Source organism: Artemia franciscana, chromosome 11 (genome assembly GCF_032884065.1).
Source record: "Artemia franciscana chromosome 11, ASM3288406v1, whole genome shotgun sequence".
Classification (NCBI taxonomy): domain Eukaryota; kingdom Metazoa; phylum Arthropoda; class Branchiopoda; order Anostraca; family Artemiidae; genus Artemia; species Artemia franciscana.
Window position 1 is genome coordinate 28,075,758 of NC_088873.1, and position 27,495 is coordinate 28,103,252.

The 27,495-nt window shown below is 35.8% G+C and overlaps 2 protein-coding genes across 3 annotated transcripts in view; both read right to left on the reverse strand.

Moving 5' to 3' along the window:
* LOC136033048 (dystrobrevin-1-like) overlaps positions 1 to 5,630 on the reverse strand; it is a gene marked incomplete at its 3' end in the record, with an annotated part of 50,592 nt that extends 44,962 nt beyond the window's left edge. The window contains 1 exon segment of the mRNA XM_065713624.1: positions 5,479 to 5,630.
* A 3,567-nt stretch (positions 5,631 to 9,197) lies between these two features.
* LOC136033049 (uncharacterized) overlaps positions 9,198 to 27,495 on the reverse strand; it is a 67,660-nt gene continuing 49,362 nt past the window's right edge. Inside the window, exons 9-10 of one of the 2 annotated variants that reach the window (XM_065713625.1) lie at positions 23,461 to 23,576; positions 9,198 to 9,362 (exon numbers count right to left, since the gene is read on the reverse strand). In XM_065713625.1, the coding sequence (XP_065569697.1) occupies positions 9,254 to 9,362; positions 23,461 to 23,576 (225 nt within the window). In that variant the 3' untranslated portion in view covers positions 9,198 to 9,253. Of the gene's footprint in view, positions 9,374 to 23,460; positions 23,577 to 27,495 lie in introns of both variants that reach the window. The other variant, XM_065713626.1, reaches the window with a different exon arrangement.

Sequence of the window (27,495 nt, forward strand, 5' to 3'; positions counted from 1 at the left end):
AAGTTATGCACTGGGGCGTATTAGGTTCTTATGGAAGGGATGCTTGTGTAAACTTCAAAGAGGGCTCATTTGAATGGAAATTGAAAATTTTTGTTCACTTTTTAATAGTTAAAAGAGATTGGAGGGCAACTAGTACCCCCTCCGCAGCCTTTTCTCACAAACCCATCTGATTCAAATTTTGAGATAGCCGTTTGTTTCAAAAATAGTTCAAAGCTCAGATAAAAAAAAAAAAAACTCTGGGTGTCAAAACAACCCCCCAGGGCCAGGGGCAGACATTGCAAGTTTATGTCCATGGAGCATATATGGATCTTATGAAAGGAGAGGGGGCTCATTTGATTGGAAACTGAAAGTTCTAGTTCACTTTTTAAGAGTCAAAAGAGATCCAAGGGCAACTAGCCCCTCCACGCCCTTTTTTCCCCAAGCCCATGTAATGAAAAGTTTGAGATAGTCATTTTGTTAAAAATAGCACAAATGTCAGATATGAAAGACTGGTGTCAACACACACACACACCCCCAGGCTGGTGTTGTAAGTTATGATGTTGGGGAATATATGGTTCTTACAGATGGGATGCTTGTAGGCTATAAACTTCAGAGAGCGTTCATTTGACTGGGAACTGAAAGTTCTAGTTCACTTTTTAAGAGTCAAAAGAGATCTGAGGGAAACTAGCTCCCCCCCCTTGACATAAATTTTGAGATAGCCATTTTTTTTTTAAATAGTTCTAATATCAGATTACAAAAACTCTGGGGTCAACATAACCCCCCAGATTCCAGGGGCAAGTATTTTAAGTTGAGCCCTTGAGGCATATGAGGTTTTTATGTAAGGGGTGGTTGTGTAAACTTCAAAGGTGGCTCATTTGATTAGAAATTAAAAGTTCTAGTTCACTTTATAAGAGTCAAAAGGGATCCGAGCACAACTAGCCCCCCCCCCCACGCAGCTATTTTTCCCCCAAATTCACCCAATATAAATTTTGAGACAGCCATTTTTTTAGAATAGTTCAAACATCAGATAAAAAAACTCCAGGGTCGACAGAACCCCTCATAGCCCAGTGGCAAGTGTTTTAAGTTATGCCCAAGAGGCATATAAGGTTTTTACATAAGGGGTGGTCATATAAACTATGAAGGTGGCTCATTTGATTAGAAATTGGAAGTTCTAGTTACATTTTTATGAGTCAAAATTTAACAGAGGGCATATACTCCCCCAGACACAAACACCCTCTCTTCCCCAAATGCATCAAATAAAAATACTAAGATAGCCAGTTTGTTTGAAATAGTACAAAAATAAGATAAAAAAAATTCCATTGTCAACATACTCCCCCCTCCCCCCCCAGAGCCAGGGGAATGGTTGACACTTATGCTGCAGGGGCATATAAGGTTCTCAAGGAAGAGGTGGTCATATAGCTTTGGAGGGGACTCAAATGCTTAGAAACTGAAAGTTTCAATTCACCTTTCATAAGTCAAAAATTATCCTATGGTCACGAGCCCCTCTCCTTCCAACCTTTTTTCCCCAAATGTGTCCAATCAAATTTTCTATACAGCCATTTTGTTCAGAATAGACCAAATATTATATAACAAAAACTCTAGGGATAAACATTCCACCAGTCCCAAATCTGGGAGCAAGTAAAAAACACCTGATCAAATAAAAAACTCAGGGGTCTACATATCCCCCCAGAGCCCAGGGGCAAGTGTTGTAAGCTATGCCCCAATGCCATATGAGGTTTTATGCAAGGGGTTGCTGTATAAACTTCAGAGGTGCCTTGTTTGATTGGGAATTCAAAGTTCTAGTTATCTTTTTAAGAGTAATCAAAAGTGACCAGAGGGTATCTACTCCCCCATGCCTTTTTGTACAAAATAGTTCAAAACTCAAATTAATATAAATTAGGGGGTTGAGATATCCTCCATAGCACCCAGGCAAGAATTGTAATTTGTGTTATTAGTGCCAATGATGCAGTAGGTTTTAGGTACAGTGAAAGAAGAAGGCAAAGCCAAAATTCTTCTTTGTAGAGATTTTTGTTTGTCTTGAGCTGGATTTGCATATTCAATTCAAGTTTGATGTGTTTTCAGATTTATTTACTCATTTATATTAGTGACTATTATTTATTATTTTGTTATCATTGTTTATTTAATTTCTGTCTGTTTTAAGCTTCATATATGCTTCAATAAGAAAATAATTTTGTTCATTTTATGCTTGATTTACATTTTCAACTTAAGCTTTAGTCATTTTTAGACTGATTTATTTATATTAGTTCTTCTAAAATTTAAATTTTAGAGGATATTAGAATAATACTCTGTTGTAATACAAAACTAGATAGCAAAAAAAAAAAAACAAACAATACATCAATCATTTGACTTGCTAAGCAGCAGTGTTTCAGAATATAAAAGTTACTACCATTCTAATGGCATCCCAGCTTCTCCATCTCCTAGCTTAAGACCTGGATGTGACCCTAGGCTGTATACAAAAGTTTGTTGATTTTCAAATGGGGCTGGATATGTAACACCTTTACAATGGAGCCCCAGAAAAGTACAAAATAATGCTGATTTTCAGGGTTTGGGGTATTTTTGTGCTTAAATCTTCAAAATGCCAAACTAAGTCAATTAAAAAAAAAAAAACAGCACAATCACAGAACTTTTGAACATGGCATGAGCAGCCCCACTAGAGGAAGGTGGGCTTGAAAACAATTGTAACAGCAGTGATTGCAAGATTTGGTAAGAGAATTGAATAGCATTTTCTTTGTTTTTCTATCTGATTTCTGCCTTATAACATGTCTCTAATAAAGTAAGTAGCTTTAAAAAAAACACAAACCAAGAAAATCAGCAAACTTTTGTACAAGTTACAACTTATGCCTTAAAAGGTGTGTATCCTTTATACCTATCTGCTTTATTAATTACAACAGAACAATATAAAACATAAAAACAAAGTAGGCTATGCTTAGTGGATTGAAGTTACATACAGGATATTTCTAGATAGAAAAAAAATGAAAATACTGTTTGTGTCCACATTTAATGCTCTTTCTAAATAAAATAAATACCTGCCATCATGATTGCGTCCCCCTCCTAATGGGGTCAGATAAAGACCTAGGCTATAAACAATAGTTTACTGTTTTTTCTTCAAATTGGCTATACTTGACACTAGAAACCAACTGCCAATGAGAAATAAGTGGTTGACCACTTCTAAAGTGAACACTTGAATAAAATTGAAATAGTACAATTATTGTTCTTATTTTATATGCTTTTCAAACATTTTGGTTGTTTTTCTGACAATGCACCTCATTGTCCCTGCCCCTGATGGTCCTAGATATAGCCCTAAATAATATATTTTTTCATCTTGTGATACAGACATCATGTGTTCTGTGGAGTTGACCTATTTAAACCCTTATGAACCCATTGTAAGCACTGCTTATAATAAAGCTTTCTCTTTATTTCTCTCTCATTTTTGTTTTCATCTATGTCAGAGCTTCAAATAAATACATTGCAAACAGGTCTTACCATCAAACACACCAGAAACAAATAATAGGTACACCAACTAGCAAAAGTTGTAAACCCCTTATTGCTGAAAACGATTATGAGCTAACAGCCAACTGTTGCTCAAAACTCCCTTATATGTTTCACAATTGGTATTGGCCTATTTTGGTTTCAGTGTGTACCTTACTACTGAAGTTGTAGTAAACTGGTATATCTCATGAAGGAATTTTTCAACCAAAAAATGGATGACATATACTTTGATCAGCTCATCAAGAGCTATTAATTGCCATTGAAAAAAAAATCTATTTGTCTTAGTTCAAAAGTTGACTTTTTTGCAGTAGGCCAAGTTTATAACATCACCACTTAGAAAGGAGCAACAGATAAACTCTAATTTCTTTAGCAATGAGAGAACTTTTAAAGTTTAAGAGGTGTATCTGAAAAGATTTCTGCATTGGACTATTTTTGGTTTCAGTGCATACCTTACTACTGAAGTTGTCAACCCCTTCAAACATTCAAACTGATATATCTCATGAAGGAATTTTTATACCATGAAAATGGATGACATATACATTGATCAGCTCATCAAGAGCTATTGAATGCCATTGAAAAAAAAAATCTATCTGTCTTTGTTCAAAAGTTGATTTTTTTTTGCTGTAGGCCAAGTTTCTGACATCATCATTGAGCAAAGGGTAAACTCTAATTTCTTTAGCAATGAGAGAACTTTTAAAGTTTAAAAGGCACATCTGAAAAGATTTTTGCATTGGACTGTTTTTGTATTCAGTGTATACCTTACTACTGAAGTTGTCAACCCCTTTAAACTTTCAAACTGATATATCTCATGAAGGAATTTTTATACCAAAAAATGGATGACATATACTTTGATCAGCTCATCAAGAGCTATTGAATGCCATTGAAAAAAAAAATCTATCTGTCTTTGTTCAAAAGTTGATTTTTTTGCTGTAGGCCAAGTGTCTGACATCATCACTGAGTAAAGGATAAACTCTAATTTCTTTAGCAATGAGAGAACTTTTAAAGTTTAAGAGGCATATCTGATACCATTTCTCTATTGCAATCGCAAGTGCAAAAAACCAAATGATAAACTGAGCTGAAATCACAAACAGAAATGGGTAGAAACAATATTTTTTTGGCCCTAGGCAAGAGTTCTACAAAGCTTTCCAAATGCAAAGTCATATTCATCAATCCAGCCTAAGATCCACACTTTTGGTTAAAACTGTAGAGGTTAAACCCTTACCACATTCTAGGAATGAGCTGAAATCAGGGTGCTAGAAAACAAAAAAAAACATGACAAAACCAAAGTGTTGCTATTGCAACACAATAAACTAGAAACAGAAAATCAAGGTATAATGCTGTTTGGTCAAAATTCCAACAGATATGGACTAGGTAGGGTATAGACCTGTTCTCAGACTTAGAGGCCAGAAGAGGGTCAACATATTAGCTTGGTAATGCCTTCCTAGGGTATGTTTCAGCCCTGGAATCATTACCAAAAGTTTCATTTTTCCTAACTTAAATCATTTTTAAAGATAGCAAATAAGTAGCTTGTCTAGAATTTTACCATTTATTTCCAATATATTCTACCACCCGCCACTGTTGTTTTACCAGTTCTTGTTTTGTCAGAGTTGATTCAACTTATAGGTAAATTGGTTGAAACAAGAGACTTGCATTGGCACAATGCTTGTGAAATAATGAGCTTGCCACTCTATTTATATAATTTCTTAAGCATATATCCTATAAGCAGTTAGTTCATAATGCAACATCCTTTGGCCAATTTGAAAAAAAAAACAATATTTTAAATATTATTGCCTATGGACACATCTAGCCCCATTGGAGAGGGATACAGTAACTTTACCAGAACAGTGATTATTATATTTGGAAAAAAAATTACCACAGACTTGGTATGAAAAAATTAGTATCTTTTAGCTAGCAAATTAATCCAGAAGGATTAGGCTACAGATTATTAAAAACTGATACAAAAGGCAAGGCCTAGTCTGTATAACTTACGTCAGCATAGAAGCTGGGAACAAGACATATTTAGATTAGTAAATAAGAAATCGGTTTATAACAAAAATAGTAAGAGTTGAAATGACTCCAATGACAGAAAATCGGAAGATTTGAAAATCAAGCAGCGTTTCTAATATTTAGTTTGTTATGCGAAATAAAATTGTAGATTTCGGGATTCAAGCTTCGGAAGGCTTCCGACATCAAAATAGCGGTCCTTTTTTTTGTTATCACTATTCTGATGATACTGATGAACAATAGCAAGGAACCCTCAAGCCATTGAAAACTTGTATGTAAGTTCTCCAGTTCTGTCAGTGTACTTGGTACAGTGCCATCAATGCCACAATAAATAGATGACACTCAAAATGAACAAAATTACTGTAGTAGCCTAGCCCATCCTCTAAACCCCATGTCTATTCAACAGCCAAGATATAGAAATAATATGTTACATTTGCCTTACAATAGTTGCTTAATTCGAGTTAAATCTCTGCTTATTAATTTAGCCTGATTATTAATTCTTTAAACTAGCTTTTTATCTAGTATTTTTCATAATGATCCAAGCTTATATGAGTGGTAGCAATAAGAGTTGTAGTAGGAGTAGCGTTGCATTAGTAGTAGCGGTAACAATAGCAGAAGAAGGATTATACGCACTAGTAGTGTGCAAGTATCGCCCATTGGTCTGTTGAACATTCACCTAATCAAGCCCTGGAAATTTCAATCTGTATGCACATGGTTTGTTTTAGTATTACTACTACCGCTGCTACTAACAGTTCACCTCAGCAGCAAGGCACCTGAGGCCAAAACAGCTAAGTAAATTCTTCCTATTCTAATCCTTCCTCCATCCTAATCCATCCTCCCTCTTATTTTGTCGCAGGAAGTTCGTATCCCCTAAATATTTATATACGACATCCTCCCATTTCAACCGTGGACGACCTGCTTAGAGTTTAGCCCTAGATGGTTGGACAAAAAGGACAATCTTCGACAATCTGTCATTTTTCATCCGCAAGACGTACCCTAGGCATCTCACCCTTTTCCTCATCATTGTTCTAGAAAGTGGGATTGAACCACATTTGTCGTGCAGCCTACTGTTTAAAATGAGGTTTATCAGCCCGGTAACCAAAACAATCCATAGACAATTTCTATAGAAAAAAAACCTTTAGCAAATCTTCCTCTGTTTTCAGAGTGACCATGCTTTACAACCGTATTTAACTTCTATTATCTGTGTGGCCTCCAATATTCTAATCCTGGTTTGCAGATTACTCTTCCTATTCTTCCAAACTTTTTTCAACTGTGAAAAAAAATCACTCTGAGCCATGGCTATTCTATTTATAACATCTTCACTGCTCCCATCGTCTTTACTTATAATACTACCAATGGAAAGCTGTCCACTTGATCGATGTTTTTTTCAAATTTTCTATTTTTCACGCTCCTGACCTTTTTCAAAAAAAGCTACCAGGTTTCACTTTAGATTTTTTATTTCTATATCCTGGTAATTGAATAAAAAAAAATAAAAAAAAACGGCCAAATTTTTAGATCCTTTTTCAAAGATAACTTGTGCAAAAGTTCATTTTGCTGATATGTCGGATCAGGGAGCAAGATCTCTTTTCTTAGCAAAGGAAAATTAACATTGCAATGAATTTAGGGACTTTCACCTTAGATTCTCTTCACATACCCGTATTTCGTGATACAACTGTTGCCGTTGAGGATGAATTCTATGAGGATTTGCAACAAGGGTTTTCTTCAATTGCTAAGCGAGACTACTTGGTTGGGATTGGGGACTTCAACGCAAGAGTTGGTTTGTCTAATCAGACCACTGCCCAAATCTTTGGAAAGTTTGGATTGGGACACAAATACAAAATGGATAAATACGGATAAAATGAAAATTTTATGTTTCGGTCAGATTAAACGCATATCTGCAAGTCTTCGGCCAAGAGAACCTCAAAATACAAAATAGAACTTGACAAATAAAAACTAATAGGTTTGACATGAAACAAATAGGAAATGAAAAAGGCCATATTTTTGGAACACCAGACTGATCTTACATTTATGTTCGTCTTTGGGTCAAGGGTGGTCCCAATGAACTGGAAAACTTGAAAAAAAATTGTTTTAGGTTTACTGAAAATGGGCTAAAAGCTTTTTTCAATAAGTCAGGACGCAATCGTTTCAACAAGTTGAATCAGCTCAGACTGAAACAAGTTATTGGGTTATTGGTGTGTTTTTTCATCTTCCTAGAACAAAAGACTAACATTTTCACAAGGTTTCTAAATTAAACTAGCTTGTTTCTTAGTTTCTGTCAAGATAATTTTCATTTTTTTTTCAATTTGCCGCTATTTCTGATCCCTACCAAGATACAAGTGAAATAAGCCAAATTACATTTTTTTAAACACTTTTTTTTTTACGTGATAACACATATTCATGCACATTTCCCCAGTCATATAAAAATTTTCTAAGTCATTGCGCTGGAATCGACATGTCATATTCATTTTCAAAAGTTTTGGGTCGATTTTTGCCACATATAGCCGTAAAAAATTAATCTGTGGCTTAAAAACTCACTGATGGGATTTTCGGGGGTATCACAGTTAGAGGATTGGACATTACGCTCATTTTTATGTGCTCTTCTATTCTATTTTTCTTTGCGTATGAAGGCAACAGAACTGTGTGTGATTTCAAACTATAAATTGTGCCAAATTGTTAATTTTATTATATTTTTACTTAACCATAGTTCACTCTTTTAATATAAGCATACATTAATAAATGCACGTAGCATACAATATGATAGTGCATGTTGAGTGGATAGCGACCTCACAGAAAGCGTTCTGGTGGGAATTTTCAAGCAATCCTTGAAGAAATTCTTCAATTACGACTCGGAAAACAATTTTGGCTTTTAATATTTGTTGAATCTTTGTAGATAGGTCCTATTTTGCTAGTATCCTTAAAAGTATGCTTACAGCGCTTTGACCTTATGGTACCTAATGCTCAATATTACTGAAAGACTTCATATCCAATTCTGGTTGGGTATCTTAAAGGCAGTTCTGCGGGATTAATGTGTTTAAGTCTTAAAATATAAAGCTCTATCTATATACGTTTATTTATGATATTTACGTTTATTTTATGATATTCTGCTGCCTGAAATATAAAAATTTTGGCTCATTTTCAAAGAGCTTGGGCCATCAATCTGTTTCTTATGTCTTGGAACTTATGGATGTAAATTTCTCCCCGCTTTTGGGCTAAACTTAAATTTTAATGCATTTTTGTTGCAGACACTTAAAGTTTGTTTTCTAGCTGTTTTCTAGAACGAAAGTTTCAAAGATTTAAATGGTGGCCTTATCACATGCAATCACCTATTTAAGAAAGCTACCAAGCTATAAGCAGGATCGCATAATTTGTTGCTTATTTATGATAATTAGATTGTTTTTCTTTTAAAAGATGTTCAACTAAAATTGACGAAGTCGACACTCCTTGCAATCTTGTCTTGCAGAAATTTCCAAAGAAAATTGGTTGAATTTTATAAAATTGTGTGTTCAAAAATGTGGTTTTTAAAACATTCTCCTTTCAGAAACGATAGTTCATTATGGTTTGGACAATAAATGGATAATCATGTATTTGGGCAATCGAACTTTTTTGAAAACAATCGACTTCAGAGCTGAAAAAAAAAAAAAACAGGTTTTTCATTCAGGAAAAATGCTAATATAGTAAAATCCATAGAATTCAAACAGCATTAGTAATGTCTGAAAGAAAAATATTTATTTAAAAAAAATACGTAAAATAACCAGAATAGTCAAGTTTTGGGGTGAAGCCTCATCCAAGATAAATTTAAAAGAGTTCTTTTTGGCTTTGGTCTTTTGACAGGTAATTTCGGTCCAGTGATTTGATCAGGAGAGACACACCTAAAAGACATCTAGAAAATTAACTGTCATAAAAAACATTCACTTATATTTAACAAATATTTAATCATCTCAATGGTCAATCTCCATTCATAGAAACTGAGATCAATAAAGAGTAAGCTGCAGGTTAAAAAGACAGGATCCAAAAAAGAGCAATATGAACCGTTCTTCTTAAAATGTCAAATAATTTAGAATTCATGTGAAAGCATGATATTCTGCATACGCAGCAAAGTTTAAATTACCCATAAACGAACACATAATGTGTAAATAGTAATTCAGGGCAAGAAATTAGTTACCGGTAAAAACAAGAATGCATCCCAAAATAAGAGCAAAAAAATCGGTAAAACCGCTTTAAATAGATACACCAAATAGTTTGCTGATTATTTTCTTGAATCTCCCCATTTAGTGCATAAGGAGATATTAGTAGCAGTAGCAGCAGTAAGAAGTAGTAATTATAGTAGCAGTAGTAGTAATACGAGTATAAGCATTAACATTAGAACGCAACTTTTGGCTTGTTAAACATCCCGCACAACAAGCCCCGTTAGTTTCAACCTCAGACACCAAACTGTTTCTAAGATATTGCTGTTTGATAACCTGTATACAGACTGTGGGTGTTGATTCACTTCACCTTCCCCCTCAAATTCCTTGAAAATTCCACCTTAGTACCCTTAGGCATAGTTTCATTAGCAGTCACAGTAATAGTATTGATATTACTAGTAAAAGTATAAATAGTAATAGCGCTAGTACTATTAACGGTAGTTGTATTAACACATTGCCTTTTGGTCAGTAGAACATCCCTCTCACCAAGTCCTGGAAGTTTCAACTTAATACAATTAGCCATTGCTATGACTTTAGTTATATGTGTTTTTGATAGCCTGTATGTTCATATACTTCTTAAATTTTCATCTCAATGCTCTTAGCCTTACAAGTAGTTGCAATAGAAGTAGTGGTAGTAGTAGTTGTAAATGTAGCAGTGATATTAGTATTAGCAGTAATTTGCATACATTGCCCTGTGGTCAGATGCTGTTCCTCTTTAAACATCCTCTGAAAGTTCCAACTTAATACCCAAATCAATTCTTGAGATACGCTTTTTTGACAATGTGCATGCACATAGTGTCTTTTGATTTAGTTTAAATTTCCATTTAATATTGTAAATGGAGTAGTGTGGTAGTAGTAGTGATGGTAGTTGTAGTAGCAGTGGTAGTCTGCAAATATTGCATTTTTGATTATCTCCCTCATCATTTTCTGAAAGTTCCAAAATACTATACTCAGTCATTCTTGAGTTACGTCCTTTATACAATTCGTATACACATAACGTTTTTTGATTTGGTTAAAAACCCCCATCAGCATTCTCTGAAAGGCTCGCATGAATGCCCTTCGTCTTCTTGGAAAGTGAAGTTCAAACAAGCATAACTGTCTCAATAACATATACTAAGCAATGAACGAACTGCCTAACGCACAGCCCATGCCCTGAGGACTGTGGGGAGGTTGACAACCCTACAGTTACTTGACAAAGACATCATTTTCTTTACCTATAAACTACGATGAACAAAATAACATTTTCAAAATTTTTACTGGATGTCTTTGGGGAAATGATGGGTTTGGAGGGGGCTGGTAGCCCTCCAATCACTTCCAACTATTAGAAAGGGCATTATACCTTTCAATTTCTAATTGAATGATTTACACTAATTTAAAAACAAAGCATTTGCAGATATAAATTTTTCAAAGAAAAGTAAAGAGCTCCATTAAGTCAAAAATAAGCAGAAATAAAGTCTAATAATCTTCCAAGTACAAAACTACCACAAATCATAAGCAATGAATAAATGATACACGAAACTAGCAGAAATTACAATGAATAACCGAGTCAAACTCAAAACAAACAAAAATTAACCTGAGTAGTCCTGACGAGCCTCGTGCCTCTACAGGACCAGAACATAAAAAAAAGACCGAGAATTGTCAGTGTAATATGGGCTACACATACTGATATTTAATCCTTCAATTCCGAAGAATTTTTTATTTATTAAAGTCAAAAATGTGAAAATTTTTAAAATGTATTTTGTTTCCGGGACACTGCAAATTATATTCTGGTCTTGAGAAGGCATGGGGGTTGTCAGCACTACTGATGTTAATTTTTATTCGTTTTGAGTTTGACTCGGTCATTTGTTGCAATTTTTATTCGTTTTTGGTTTAATTTATTTTTTGATGGTGATATGTGGTAGTCTTACGCTTGGAATATTATTTGACTTGGTTTATGCTCATTTTTGATATAGAGAAGCTCTTTATTTTTCTCTGAAAAACTTGTCTTCTGGAAAGAAATTCAGATCAATTGCTGTTTGTTTTTTTTTAGTTTTTTTTTTATTCACAACGTTTTTTCCTGGAAGAACAAATATTTTGGCTTGCTATTTGTATATTAAACTTTTTCGCCGATGTTTAATCTTGACTCAAATAATATTGTTTAATTTAACTTTATACCTCCTCAAGTTGAGCTGGAAAATAAAACATAATATCATTCCCGAAAAAGTTTTTCTATGCTCCTTGAAAACTTGGATATACTTACATACTTTTGATTTAATTACATTTTAAGAGCAGAAGTAGTAGTAGTAGTAGCACTAAAAATTTCAACATAATACCCCCAGTCGTTCTGGATATACTGCTGAGTTGTCTTGTTGGAAACCATCAATGCATTTAGATTTAGTTTTAAAGCATAATAGACCAATTAACTAATTGTGGGGGATAAACATACCCAATACCCCTAGAGACATAGTTACTGGACCGTTCTACAAGGCTGAACAAAAAGACTTTTTGAAAATTTTGAGGAAGTGTTTGAAAAATGAATGGGCTTGGGAGGGGGACTGCTTGTCCTTCCATTTTTTACTTCTAAAAATGACGCCAGAACTTCTTCACTTAGTTCAGCATCCGCCTAAATATCAAACAGTTCGTGGTAACGACCAGTAAGGAGTAGTAAGGAGCGACCCGGCTCAATAGTAAACGGAAGTCTAAAAAACGGAATGTTGATGCTAATAAATACATCAAAAGAATCGGTTTTATGCTGGTTTTAAATATATAAGTTTATCAAATTTAGTCTTACCCATCAAAAGATAAGAGCCTGAGAAAATTTGCCTTATTTTGGAAAATAGGGAGAAGCACCCCCTAAAAGTCGTATAATTTTAACAAAAATCACACCATCGTATTCAGCGCATCAGAGAACCCCCTTGTAAAATTTCAAGCTCCTATCTACAAAAATGTGGAATTCGTATTTTTTGCCAGAAGACAGATCACGGTGTGCGTGTCTATTTTTATTTATTTTTTTCCAGGGGTGATCGTATCAACCCATTGGTCCTAGAATGTCGCAAGAGAGCTCATTCTAACGGAAATGAAAAGTTCTAGTGCCCTTTTTAAGTGATCCAAAAATAGGAGGGCACCAAGACCCCTCCCACGCTCATTTTCCCCCAAGGTTAACGGATCAAAATTTTGAGATTGCCATTTTGTTCAGCATAGTCAAAAAACATAACAAAATATCTTTGGGGATGATAGTCTCCATAGTCTCCGGGGGAGGGGCTGCAAGTTAAAAACTTTGACCATTGTTTACACATAGTTATGGTTATTGGGAAGTGTACAGACGTTTTAGGGGGATTTTTCGGTTGAGGGGGGGTTGAGGGGAGAGAGCTACGCAGAAGGATCTTTACTTTGAGTAATTTGTCATGGGGGAAGAGAAATTCCATTAAGGGAGCGTTATTTAAAGACACCATCAGATTCAGAGTATCAGAGAATCCTATAGTAGAAGATTCGAGCTTCTATATGCAAAAATGTGGAATTTCACATTTTTTGCCAGAAGACAGATTAGGGATGTGTGTTTATTCGTTGTTCTTTTTTTTCTTTTTTTTCCCAGGGGTGATCGTATCGATTCAGTGGTCCAAGGAATGTCACGAGAGGATTCCTTCTAAAAGAAATTAGAAGTTCTAGTCCTCGTGGGAGGGGCTGCAAGTTACAAACTTTGACCAGTGTTTACACATAGTAATGGTTATTGGGAAGTATACAGGCGTTTTCAGGGAGATTTTCTTCTTCTTTTTTCTGGGTAGGGGGGATACGCGGGAGTATCCTTCCATGGAGGAATTTATCATGGGGGAAGAGAATTTCACTGAAGGGGGCGCAGAATTTTCTAGCATTATTTAAAAAACCAATGAAAAAATAAATATGAAACGTTTTTTCAACTAAAAGTAAGGAGCAGCATTAAAACTTAAAATGAACAGAAATTACTACGCATATGGGGGGGGGGGGCTCACCTCTTCGTAATACCTCGCTCTTTACGCTAAAGCATTTGTAGTAATTTCAACTACTTATTCTATGGCCTTTGTGATTGGGTCATTCTCTAGGAATTGGGGAAATATTTAAGCTTTAGTGTAAAGAGCGAGGTATTGACGAGGGGTGAACCCTCTCATATACGTAATAAAAACATACGAATATAGAAGTTAGTTACGTAAGTTAATTCGTAAGTTACGTATATTTTTTACTAACGAAAACGTTCGTGAAAATTAAAAGTTCTAGTAGCCTTTTTAAGTAATATAAAAATTGGAGGGCAGCTAGGCCTCCTCCCCCGCTCCTTTTTTCTCAAAATTTTCTGATTAAAACTATGAGAAAGCGATTTAGCCAAAAAAGCTAATATACAAATTGTGTTTTAATTATTTATGTGCGGAGAGCCAAAATCAAAACATGCATTAATTCAAAAACGTTCAGAAATTAAATAAAAAAACAAGTTGTTGTAGCTGGAAGTAAGGAGTTACATTAAAACATAAAATGAACAGAAATTACTCCGTATATGAAAGGGGCTTTTCCTCACCAACGCCCCGCTCTTTACGCTAAAGTTTTTTACTGTTTTAAAAAGTGGAGTGAAGAGAAAGAGTTAAACTTTAGCGTAAAGAGCAGGGTGTTGAGGAGGAAAAGCCCCTTTTATATATGGAATAATTTCTGTTCGTTTTAAGTTTTACTGTCACTCTTACTTACTTTCAGCTAAAAACACTTGTTTTTTTTTATATTTTACCTATAAGATGAGTTTATTTGCAATGTAAACTCTCATAGAGGCCAGCCTATTTTCAATGGAAGATAAAATTTATTAATTTTGCAAGAAATGAATAAAATAGCTCTTTATTAAAATCCTATTTTAGTCATCTCTAAGTTGTGGTTCCATCGGCTTGATTTTCCCCCGCGAAGAGGCAAAAAAGAGGCAGCCTAAACTGCTTTGTATATTTACGTTTTTTAGTTTGTCCATGTTCGGAGTTGATTTAAACAGAGTGTTGGATTTGACACATTGATAAATAAAAGTGAGTTATATTTCTACGATTCTTATTGATTATTTTCCCCGAATCCTGATAGAGTTGGGAAGAGAGAGCACTTATTCTCTGCAAGTAGTATACTTGTAGTAGCCATACTGGTCGTGAGTGTGGTAACCCTGCAGAACGAATACCGGTGATGGCAGAACTTGTAGAATCTGTGGCTTGTCGGAGTTCGTGTGATACCCTCGGCTGCTTTACTTATATTATCAAACAGTTCGTGGTAACGAACGGTAGTAAGGAGCGACCCGGCTCAATAGTAACCAAAACTCTAAAAAATTGAATTTTGATATCAATAGCTACATCAAAGGAATCGCATTTTAATGCTGATTTTAAATATATAAGTTTCATCAAGTTTAGTCTTACCCATCAAAAGTTCCGAGCCTGAGAAAATTTGCCTTATTTAGGAAAATAGGGGGTAACACCCCCTAAAAGTCGTAGGATCTTAACAAAAATGACACCATCAGATTCAGCGTATCAGAGAACCCTATTGTTGAAGTTTCAAGCTCCTATCTACAAAAATGAGGAATTTTGTATTTTTTGCCAGAAGACAAATCACGTATCGACCAAGTAGTCCTAGAATGTCGCAAGAGGGCTCATTCTAATGGAAATGAAAAGTTCTAGTGCGCTTTTTAAGTGACCAAAAAAATTGGAGGGCATCTAGGCCCCCTCCCACGCTCATTTTTTCCCAAAGTCAACGGATCAAAATTTTGAGATAGCCATTTCGGTCAGCATAGTCGAAAACCATAATAACTATGTCTTTGGGGATGACTTAGTCCCCCACAATCCCTGGGGGAGGGGCTGCAAGTTACAAACTTTGACCAGTGTTTATATATAGTAATGGTTATTGGGAAGTGTACAGAGGTTTTCAGGGGGATTTTATTTTGTTTGGGGGTGGGGCTGAGGAGAGGGAGCTATGTTGGAGGATCTTTCCTTGGAGGAATCTGTCATGGGGGAAGAAAAATTCAATGAAAAGGGCGCAGGATTCTCTAGCGTTACTATAAGAAAACAATGAAAAATAAACATGAAAACGTTTTTTCAAATGAAAGGAAGAAGTAGCATTGAAACTTAAAACGAACAGAGATTATTACGCATATGAGGGGTTCTAAAAATACTTTAGCATAAAGAGCGAGGTATTTAGGAGGAGATAAACACCTTGCTCTTTATGCTAAAGTATTTTTAGTAATTTCAACTATTTATTCTACGGCCTTTCTGATTCAGGGGTCATTCTTAAAGAATTGGGACAAAACTTACGATTTAGTGTAAAGAGCGAGGTATTAACGAGGGTACAAACCCCCTCGTATACATAATAAAAATATAATATTATGAAAGTTTGTTACGTAAGTTAATTCTTAAGTTACGTATATTTTTTACTAATAAAAACGTTCGTTAAAAATTAAAAGTTCTAGTTGCCTTTTTAAGTAACCGAAAAATTGGAGGGCAACTAGGCCTCCTTCTCCACCCCTTATTTCTCAAAATCGTCTGACCCAAGCTAAGAGAAAGCCATTTAGCCAAAAAAAGAATTAATATACAAATTTCATTCTAATAGTTTATGCGCGGAGAGCCAAAACCAAACATGCATTAATTCAAAAACGTTCAGAAATTAAATAAAAAAAAACTTTTTTTTTAGCTGAAAGTAAGGAGCGACATTAAAACTTAAAACGAACAGAAATTACTCCGTATATGAAATGGGTTGTCCCCTCCGCAATCCCTCGCTCTTTACGCTAAAGTTTGACTCTTTGCCAAAATTCTACTTTTTAAAACAATTAAAAGCTTTAGCGTAAAGAGCGAGGGGTTGCGGAGGGGACAACCCATTTCATATACGGAGTAATTTCTGTTCGTTTTAAGTTTTAATGTCGCTCCTTACTTTCAGCTAAAAAAATTAGTTTTTTTTATTTAATTGCTATCAAGATCGACAGTGGTACCATTAGAGTAAGAATGTTGGGTGCTTTCTTTAGAGACTAATTTTACCATTTCATAAACTCTCTTTTGTTCAGAATGAGGGATGCAAAGACTGTCTCTGCTTTCTGCAAAGGCTGTTTGATATCGGCACCTGAATATCCATCAATACAAAGCTGAGAGCCCAGGTATGAGAAGCTGTCGATCTGTTCCAACTGTACTGGATTTACAATTAGTGAAAAAGAATCGGCATGATTTATTGCAATGATCCCTAAATTTTGTCTTTCCTATACTGACTTTCTGGCCAATGTCCCCACATCATTGAGCATAGTCTGGGCTTCCTCTAGTTCTGAGAGGATTTGGACATAATCAGCGTAGTCAAGGTCTCCAAGTGAAAGGTTCTGTCCAATCTAAACTTATTTAAGAGAAGACACGACATTTTCAAGCACCTAATCAATTCAGCAGTTTAACAAAAGCGGGAATAGGAAGCAGTCCTGTTTTAAACCGGAATTCAATAGAGAATTCTTCAGTCTTTTCTCCATAATCTCGAACTTGGCCTACTCACACATTCTAGTAATCCTTAGTCAGTTCGATAAACTTCAAAGGCATTCCATAATTTAAACAACTTTTCCCACAAAAGTTTTTCAACGAAAAGTAAAGAGCTCCATTAAACTAAAAATGAGCCTAAATATGGTCAAATAATCTTCCAAGGGTAAAATTACCACAAATCGCTATCAATAAATAGATGAAACCAAAAACGAACAGAAAGTACAATATACGACCGATTCAAACTCAAAATTAGCAAAAATCATTATGACTAGGGGTGACAACCCCATGCCTTCTCAAGACCAGAACATAATTTGATATATTTTAAATGTGTAATTTGATACATTTTAATAAATTAAAAAAAAAATATTGAAAAATTAAGGAATAAATATATCGAACTGACAATCAATAATGGTTTGTTTTTTCTTCAGTAAAGTGGGTTTTGTTTAATCAATCAATTCCTCTTTGTTTTTATTGACATAGTCTTTTTCATGGGAAAGAATAATGTTTGATATTTTTTCGTTTTTTTTTTCTATACGAATCCATAGTTTGGCTTGTTGTATGCATATTGGAAAAACTTTCCCACCAATGTTAATTCCGACTAAAAAAGTATTGTTTAATCTAATTGTAAAATTCCTCAAGTTTACCTGAAAAATAAAACGTAATATCATTCCTGAAAAATTCTATCTATGCTTTTTGACAACTTGGATATAATTAAAAACTTTTGATTTAGTTAAACTGTAAGAGCAGAAGCAGTAATAGTAGTAGCCCCAAAAATTTAAGCTTAATACCCCCAGTCGTTCTCGACATATTAATGCGACGTCTTATTGGCAACCATAAACACAGTACCTTTTGATCTGGTTTTGAAGCATATGTTTTATGCTTTTAAACATTTGGTTTTAAAGCATAATGGGCCAGTTACATAATTGTGGGGAACTGATATAACAAATATCCCCAGAGACATAGTTACTGGACCGTTCTACTATGCTGAACGAAATGGATGTTTCAAAATTTTGACTGGATATGTTTGGAAAATGAATGGACTTGGGAAGAGGGCTGCTTGCCCTTCAGTCTCTTATGACTCAACACTAGAACTTTTTGATTTAGTTCAACATCCGCCTAATTATTTCTTGAAAGCTTCAACTTAATACTATTAGTTTGCATAGTAGAAATGGTTGTAGTAGTATTAGTAGCGGTATGCGCAATAGCACCTTTGGTTTCTTCAACATACCCTTCAACACGTTGAAAGTTTAAAATTGATACCATCAACCATTCCCCAAGCATTTTTGACACGTCCTCTTGTAAACCTGTATGGGCATAGTGTATTTCAATTTAATTCCCTAGAGTTTCAATACTTCCCAAAAAATTCACCTTAATATCTTAAGTTCTAGTAGTAGCAGTAGAATTAATCGTTGAAGCCTTAGCCTTAGTGGTCGTACTAGTAGTAGTAGAAGTAGCAATAATACTAGCAGAATTGGTATGAGTTTAAGCAGTAGCATTAGGATGCAAATATTTTCTTTGGTTGGTTCAACATCCCCGACAACAAGCCCTATGATTTTCAACTGAACACACGAAACTGCTACAAAAATATTGCTGTTACGCCCTTTTGACAACATGCATACAGACGGTGTGTTGTGATTAACATCACCCCCCCCGGAATTCCTTGAAAATATATCCTTCATACCCTTAGGTATAGTTTGAATAGTAGTCACGGTGGTAGTATTGGTAATACTAGTAGTAAAATTAATAGTGATAGCGGTAGTACTAGTAGCAGCAGTAGTATTAACGCATTGCCTTTACAAGTAGTTTCAATAGAAGTAGTAGTAAATGTAGCAGTGACAGAAGTATTAGTAATAGCGTGCACATATTTCCTTTTGGTCAGATGATCTTCCCCTTTTAGCATTCTCTGAAAGTTCCAATTTAATACACAAATCAGTTCTTGGGATACGCTCTTTCGACAATGTACATGAACATAGTGTCTTTGATTTAGTTTAGATTTCCCCTCAGTATTGTAAATAGAGTAGTTTGGTAGTAGTAGTAGTAGTGGTGGTAACAGTTGTAGTGGTGGTAGTTGTAGTAGTAGTGATTGCATGAAAATATTACCTTTTTGATCATCTTTGTTATCATTCCCTGAAAGTTCCAAATTGACATATCCAGTCATTCCTAAGTTATGCTCCTTTTACAATCCATATACACATAAATTATTTTAGTTTAGTTCAATATTCCCCTCAATATTCTCTGAAAGGCTCACCTGATTGATTCTGTCTTTTTGGAAAATGTAAAGTTTGAGCGTGCATAACTATATGTAAACAATGAACGAATTGCCTAACTTATAGCCCTAGCCCTGAAGACTGCGGGGAGGTTGACATCCCAAACACATAATTAACAATGCTGAATAAGATTGCTCTCTAAGATTGCTCTAAGATTGCTTTGATCGGGTGCGTTTTGGGAAATGATAGTCTAGTGGAGGAGGTCTGGCTGCAGTCCATTCACTTTTGACTCTTAAATAGGGCACTAAAACTTCCAACTTCCCATCAAATGAGCCCCTTCCGATCCAAAATTTTTAAGACCACTCGTTCCATGAAAATCTTATATGCCCAGGGGAATACCTTACAACTCTTGTTCTGGGCTCTGTGGGGTTGTGTCTACCCTGAAAGCATTGTTGTATGTTTTCTAGACTACTCTGAAAAAAATGGGTATCTCAAAATTTCGATCGGTTGCGTTTAGGAAAAAGAAGTTGTTACGAAAGGGGGGGGGGAGCTCGTTATCCTTCATCACTTTTGACTCTTAAAAGGGAAGTAGAACTAAAAATTTCCAATCATTTCCCCCCAATTTTCCCTCCGAAGTTTTTACGATCACCCTTTCTATATAAGCCTTGTATGCCCCCAGGGCAGAACTTGCAACCCTTGAAAATACGATTATGGTCGTGAAAATACGAGGATGTAGGGGGGGGGTATCCACTCTTCGATCACTCTTAATCTTAAAAAGGACACTAGAAGTTCTGATTACCAATCCAATAAGCCTCCTCCGATGTTTATACGATCACCCTTTCTATATATGCCTTTATATGCCCCCAGATCGTAACTTAAAACCCTTGCCCTGAGGGATGTAGGGGGAGGGGGTTTTCATCCTCAAAGACATTATTTATGGATATTTCAATTATGTTGAATAAAATGGCTATCTCAAAATGTTTAGTTGATGTGTTTGGGGAAACGCTGGGCGTGGGAGCGGGTTAGTTGTCCTCTCAATACTTTCGACTATTAAAAAAGGCACTAGCCCTTTCATTTTTCAATCGAATGAGCTCTTTTCGAAGTTTCTATGACAACTAATGGCCATCTCGGAATTTCTATCAGATGCATTTCAGGAGAGTAAGAGATGTGTGGGGGGGGGTATCCACCCTCTGAACACTCTCAACCTTAAAAGGGACACTAGAACTTCTGATGACCAAACTAATCAGCCTCCTCTGAAACGTAATGGATCACCCTTTTTATATATACCTTATATGCCCTAGGGCATAACTTAGAACCCTTGCTCTGAAGGCTGTGGGGGGGGGATGTTATCCTTAAAAATATAATTTCCGGACCTTTCAATTACATTAAACGCAATGGCTATCTCAAAATATTGATTGGCTGTGTTTGAGGGAGTGGTGAATGTGGGAGGAGGGGTTAGTTGCCCGTCAATATCTTTTGAATATTAAAAGGGGCACTAGCTCTTTCAATTTTTTATCGAATGAGCTCTTTTCGAAATTTCTACGACAAAAATGGCCATCTCAGAATTTCTATCAGATGCATTTTGGGACAATAAAAGGTGTTGAGCTGTTTCACAGTGATCTTGTGGCACTGTTTGTATAGCTTTTTTTTTGGGGGGGGGAACCATCTTGACCTGGTGCTTTGTAGTTCTTCATGTTCTTAATCACTTTAAGAATTTCTACTCTTGCTTGGGTGACCAGCTCAACAGTAACATTTTATTTTTGAACACTAGAGGGGAAACCACTACTAATTGATGATAGGATGCGTTTAATAGGGATTGAAAGTGATTTTTCTACCCGGCCAAACGTTTCTTCAGACAGCCAATGGCTTTTTCTGATTTTTCTTTGACTACTTCGGACAGTAAAACTTTCTTACCATTTGATTCCTTGAGAATTTGGTAAAATCTTGAGGGTTTTACTTGCGGGTATTGCCTTCTCTAATGATAAATAAGTCTCTCTTTAAATATTTTGCGGTGGTCTAGGTGAGCAGAATGTTCGAACTGTCTGTGCAACCCTTTAGTAACGCATTTAGGGTTGCTTATCTTTTTCTGTCGTTCTCCAACTATTGACAGGACTCTGGTTGTAACCCAATGATGTTTCACTTTCGTTCGGCACAGGATACCTTTGATGGTCCCTCTCTTGACTGTTTCAAAGGTCTCCCATCTTAGCTCAGGATTGCAGTTTTCCTCCTTATTCAAACTCAGAAACGGTTCGTCAGCACCCTGTTCAGTCTTTAACGAACTTGCAACTTTATCTTGCAACTAACCAATTTCGATTTCAGCTATTGGTTTATCTTTCCTCTGAAGTTGCAGCAGGATCTTTCCAAGCATCAGCCTTAGATTGGATTAGTCAGTTTGCAAGAACAAGCCCTAGATCAATGTTGAGGCTGTATCCGTACCGTTATAACAACCCAAGTCCTATGTTTAGCTTTTCCAGTGTGAGCAGACGAAAATGAAGTCAATTTGGGACTTAGTAACACCGTCATTGGAGTCCCATGTCAAAATATGGCCTGATTTGTACTTAAATGTGCTTTTGGCGACAATAAGATGATTAATCAATGCGTAGTTTACACGTCTTTTCCAATTGTACATCTGTGTCCCATTCCAAACTTTCCTAGAACTTAGGTGGCAGTCTGATCAGACGGACTAACTCTTGCGTCAAAGTTCCCAATCCCAACCAGGTAGTCTTGCTTAGCAATAGAGGGAAATATTTATTGGAAATCCGTATAAAGTTATAGAAGGTATAAGTCTATACGTATACGAAGAGAATCGGCACATTTTCAAGGTTTCCCTAAGTTCTAGTCCTGACCAGTCTGGGAGAAACAGGTTCCCACTCAAGAAGTGCGTTTCTGATCCTTTTGGTTCATAGTCAAAGCAATGCCACGGAGTCCTGAGTTATCGTCTTAGAGTAGAAAAAAAAGAACTGTTGTAGCCTTTCGGGTGCTATAATAACTGCAGAGCCAGAACGGAGATTCTGGTCTCGGAAAAGCATAATAAATGAATCCTGTATTTCTCCATCTAATGGATAAGGAGAGCTTGTTTAGCTTCCTGTTTGACAGATCTGACGTTCCAACGGCCAATAGTTGGTCTTGTTTTTGCTTTGTTTTATGACTGCTGTTGGTTTTCCCAAAGATAAAACTTAAGAATTTTTGGAATTCGTCACCATATTTGAAGTCACGTCACCTGTCAGGTACGCCATAGCATGGTTGGTGTGCTCACTTCTCTAGATCCACACCAAGAGCGTTGCATAACTTGGCGGGAGCACCGTAGCCGTATTCATAACTTTTCTTAGTTTGATATCCATCGATGTTTCTCGAGAATAAAATTAACCACAAGTTCACCAACCTTCTGGGGACCTTGACAGGGTCAAAAGAACATCAGAAGATTGTGAGGTTATTTTGAACAACAGGCTGGTATAAGGTAAATCGTCTTTGTCTGCTTTGTAGACTATGGAAGGAATATTTTCTTTTTCAAATTATTAATGCATTATAATATTTATAACTCGGGATTACTTAGATTTCTAGGTACTAGATACCTTTCTTTATTAATGTATCATGACTGAAAAATTATTATTCAATTGAACTGAGCACATATTTGAGTGTGCACATATCCATTTGAGTTTCTAAACTAGCTAAAATGCTAGAGCGGGTAAAGGACTTTTTTTTTTTTTACTGACTAGGAGGTCATTTTTACTAAACTTTTTAGTAACCGAAATCTAGATTACAAGCTATAGGGATCTGCGTTTTTTTTTAATCACTGGCCACACATTTCAAAGAGGCCTTCTCGCCCCTTCAAAAATGAAACTTTCTTCTTTTCACATATTACTACATGTGAAAAGTTGAATAAGACATATATACATGAAGGATGCATAGTATGTTCAAATCAAAACTCTTTCCGAAAATCTTTATAAATATTAAGTTTTAAAAGAAAAAACGTTTCAGATATCGCTAAAAGGCTAAAATAAGATTACTATATGTAAAGAATCCATAATCAGTCCGATCCAATAATCTTCCCCAAATTTGGAAAGAAAATGCTAGAGGAATTTTGAAAATAACTTAGAAAAAAGGTTTGGTTTCACTTACTTGCACTTCTTTGTGTCATAGTACATGCCAGTTGCACAGTTTTTCATCAGTCTTTCGGGACAATTGCACTGACAAAGTCTTTCTACCCAATCTTGAGGTTTGGGACACCTCATAACCTAAAAGGGAAAACAAGTAGTAACGGAATCAGAATGATTAAGCTGTGGCTGCGTGAAAGAAAACATCGCTCTCAGATTACTCTTTTATTCATATGTATCGTTTTCAGTTAACCAGATATGAACCCTTTTCTGTTCTTATATTGATATGAAATCATCAAAAACAAAGGTTTCAGTGTGGGGCATCAGGTGATGATTGAAGGCAATCTGCTTTTTGAAACTCAAAGATTAAGTCCAGTCATGTCCATTTGATTAGGTATTAAAATTTAAGAGGGTTGTAGAGAGGAGAAGGATTGTCCAACCCATAAATTGGAGGCTTTGGCTTAGGTGAAAATTTTTTTCACAAACGTGTAGGAACAATTCGCAGTGATATGTACAGCGAGATATAATTCGCCAGCAGACAACATGGATGCACATGGTGTGCTATGATTGAGTTCAACTTTCCCCTTTATATTCACTTAAATTTTCACCTTCATACCTTTATTTATCATCGGCAATGCAATAGTGCTGCTACCTAAGTAAAGAGCAAAGTGGGCAAAATGTATTAATTATTTATTTTAGCTTTTTTTTGCTGACAAAGCCACTTGGTATAAAATGAGTTGTCATAAAAACTTCGGAAGGAGCTCATTCAACTGCGAGTTGAAAGTCCTAGTGTCCTTTTTAAAACTCAAAAGTGACTAGAGGGCAATCATTTTTGATAGTCCAGTGTTTCCGAAGATACATCCAATCAAAAATTTGAGATAGACATTTTGTTCAGCATAGTTGAAAGGTCCAATAATTATATATTTGGGATGTCAATCCAGCCCCTCCCCTAACATCCATCATGGTAAGGGTATGACTTATGCTAGTTGCCGATTCTTAGTATATAATGCTCTTATGGAAGAGGTGTTCGTATTCGGAGGGGCCTCATTCGATTGGAAATCGGAAATTCTAGCGCCCTTTTTAAGAGCTAAAAGTGAACAGAGGGCAACTAACCTCCCCATGCTCTTTTTCCCTAAATGCTTTCTATTGAAATGTTGGGGCAGCAATTTTGTTCAAGATAGTCCAAAGATGATATAACAATGTCTCCGGGTTTGACAAAACCCTCAAAAACATACGGAGAGGGGGTTGCAAGATATGCCCTGGAGGCATATGAGATTTTTATGAAAAGGGTGGTTGTATAAACTTTGGACAAGGTTCATTTGATTTGAAATCGAGATTTCTAGTTCCCTTTTTAAGAGTCAAAAGTAATCGAAGAAAAACTAGCAAACCCCCTCCTAAGGCCCTCTTTTCCACAAATGCATCTGATCAAAATTTTTGGATTTGTATTTTGTTTAAAATTTTGTTAATGGTCTAAAGATCACATAACAAAGCCTCTGGGGTCGACAAAACCCCCCAGAGCCTGAGGGCAAGGGTTTTAAGGTATGCCCTGAGGGTATGTACGATTTTTTATGGAAGGGAAGGTCGCATAAACTTTGGAAAAGGCTAAGTTGATTGGAAATTGGAATTGTAGTTCCCAATTTTAAGAGTCAATAGTGGCCGGAGGTCAACAAGCACCCTCTATGCCCTCATTTTACTAAATGCACCCAGTCGAAATTTAGATACAGCCATTTTGTTCAAAATAGTCCAAAGATCACATAACAATGCCTCCAGGATTGACACAATCCTCCCCAGAGCACAGGGCGAAGAGTTATAAGTTATGCCTAGGGGATGTGTATGGGTTTTTGGAAGGGATGGTCGTATAAACTTCTTTATAGCCAGCACAATTTTGGAATGGCTTTCCGTATCAAAATGAAATTTCTGGGGCATCATGACGGGGATGCTCAACTGACTAAAAGGCAACATGTACATGCTACTACTGCTAGTACTATTTCTGATACTACTGTTACTTCTAATACTTCTGACGCAACGCTACTACTTCTACTGCTACCATTACTACTAAGCTGCTATTAATATTAAGGCTAAGCGTATGAAGGTGAAAAATTGCGGAATATTGAGGCAGATATTGAACTAAATCAAACCGAAATATGAGTATGTAGATTGTCAAAAGGGTGACACAGCAATATATCAAGAATGGCTAACATTATTAAGTTGGACCTTTCAAGGTAAGTCATGGTGGATTTAGAACTGAACCAGAAGGCACTCTTTATATTATTAATACTACTACTACGATTGCTGTAACAAATGACGCTAAGGGTATTAACGTGAAACTTTTAGGGAATGTGTAAGGGGAGCTCCAATTAAACGCAACAACTATATGCCTGCTGGTTTTCAAAAGGGCATATAAGCAATATCACAGACAGCGTGGCACTAGCATATATACCAATATCATGGAAACTTTTAAATGAGCCTATTCGATTGGACATTAAAAGTTCTAGTTTCCTTTTTATGAGTCAGAAGCGATATTGGAGGGCAAGCAGCTCTCCTGCCAAGTTAAATAATTTTCCAAACATATCCAATAAAAGTTTTGAGACACCCCATAACCTAAAAGCGGAAATAAGTAATAACTAAGTAATTATCAGAATAATCAAGAAATAGCTAAGCAAAGGCAAATTACTCTCAGGTTACTCCTTTATTATTATGTATTCTATACAATTAACCAGAGATAAACCATATTCTGTTTTGATATTCATATGAAATATACAGAGATTTCAATATGTCAAACAGTTCGAGGTAACGAACTGTAGTAAGGGGCGACCCGGCTCAATAGTAACCAAAACTCTAAAAACCGGAATATTTATACCAATAGCTGCATCAAAAAAATCGTATTTTAATGCTGATTTTAAATATATAAGTTTCACTAAGTTTAATCATACCTATCAAAAGTTACGAGCCTGAGGAGATTTGTCTAATTTTGGAAAATAGGGGAAAACAACCCCTAAAAGTCATAGAATCTTAACGAAAAACACACCATCAGATTCAGCGTACCAGAGAACCCTATTGCAGAAGTTTCAAGCTCCTATCTACAAAAATGTAGAATTTTGTATTTTTTGCCAGAAGGCAGATCACGCATGCGTGTTTATTTGTTTGTTTGTTTTTTTCCCAGGGATGATCGTATCGACCCAGTGGTCCTAGAATCTTGCGAGAAGACTCATTCTAACGGAAATGAAAAGTTCTAGTGCCTTTTTAAGTGACCGAAAATATTGGATGGCACCTAGACCCCCTGCCACGCTAATTATTTTCCTAAAGTCACCGGATCAAAATTCTGAGATAGCCATTTTATTCAGCGTATACAAAAAACCTTATAACTATGTCTTTGGAAAAGACTTACTCCCGCACAGTCCCCGTGGGAGGGGCCACAAGTTACAAACTTTGAGCAGTGCTTACATATAGTAATGGTTATTTTTAGTAATTTCAATTATTTATTCTACGGATTTTGTGATTTAGGGGCCATTCTTGAGAAATTGGGACAAAATTTAAGCTTTAGTCTAAAGAGCGAGGTACTGACGAGGGGGTGGACCCCTTCGTATACCTAATAAAACATGAGAATACAGAAGTTCGTTACGTAAGCTAATTTGTAAATTACGTATATCTTTTACTAATAAAAACAATCGTAAAAAACTAAAAGTTCTAGTTGCCTTTTTAAGTAACCAAAAAATCGGAGGGCAACTAGGTCTCTTCCCCCGCTCCTTTTTTTTCTCATAACCATTCGATCAAAACTATGAGAAAGCCAATTAGCCAAAAAAAATAAATATGCAAATTTTGTTTTAATTATTCATCTACGGAGAGCCAAAATCAAAACATGCATTGATTCAAAAACGTTCGGAAATTAAATAAAAAAAAAACAAGTTTTTTTAACGGAAAGTAAGGAGCGACATTAAAACTTAAAAACGAACAGAAAATACTTCGTATATGAAAGGGGCTGCTTCCTCATCAACGCCCCGCTCTTTACGCTAAAGTTTTTACTGTTTTAAAAAGTACAGTTAAGAGAAAGAGTCAAACT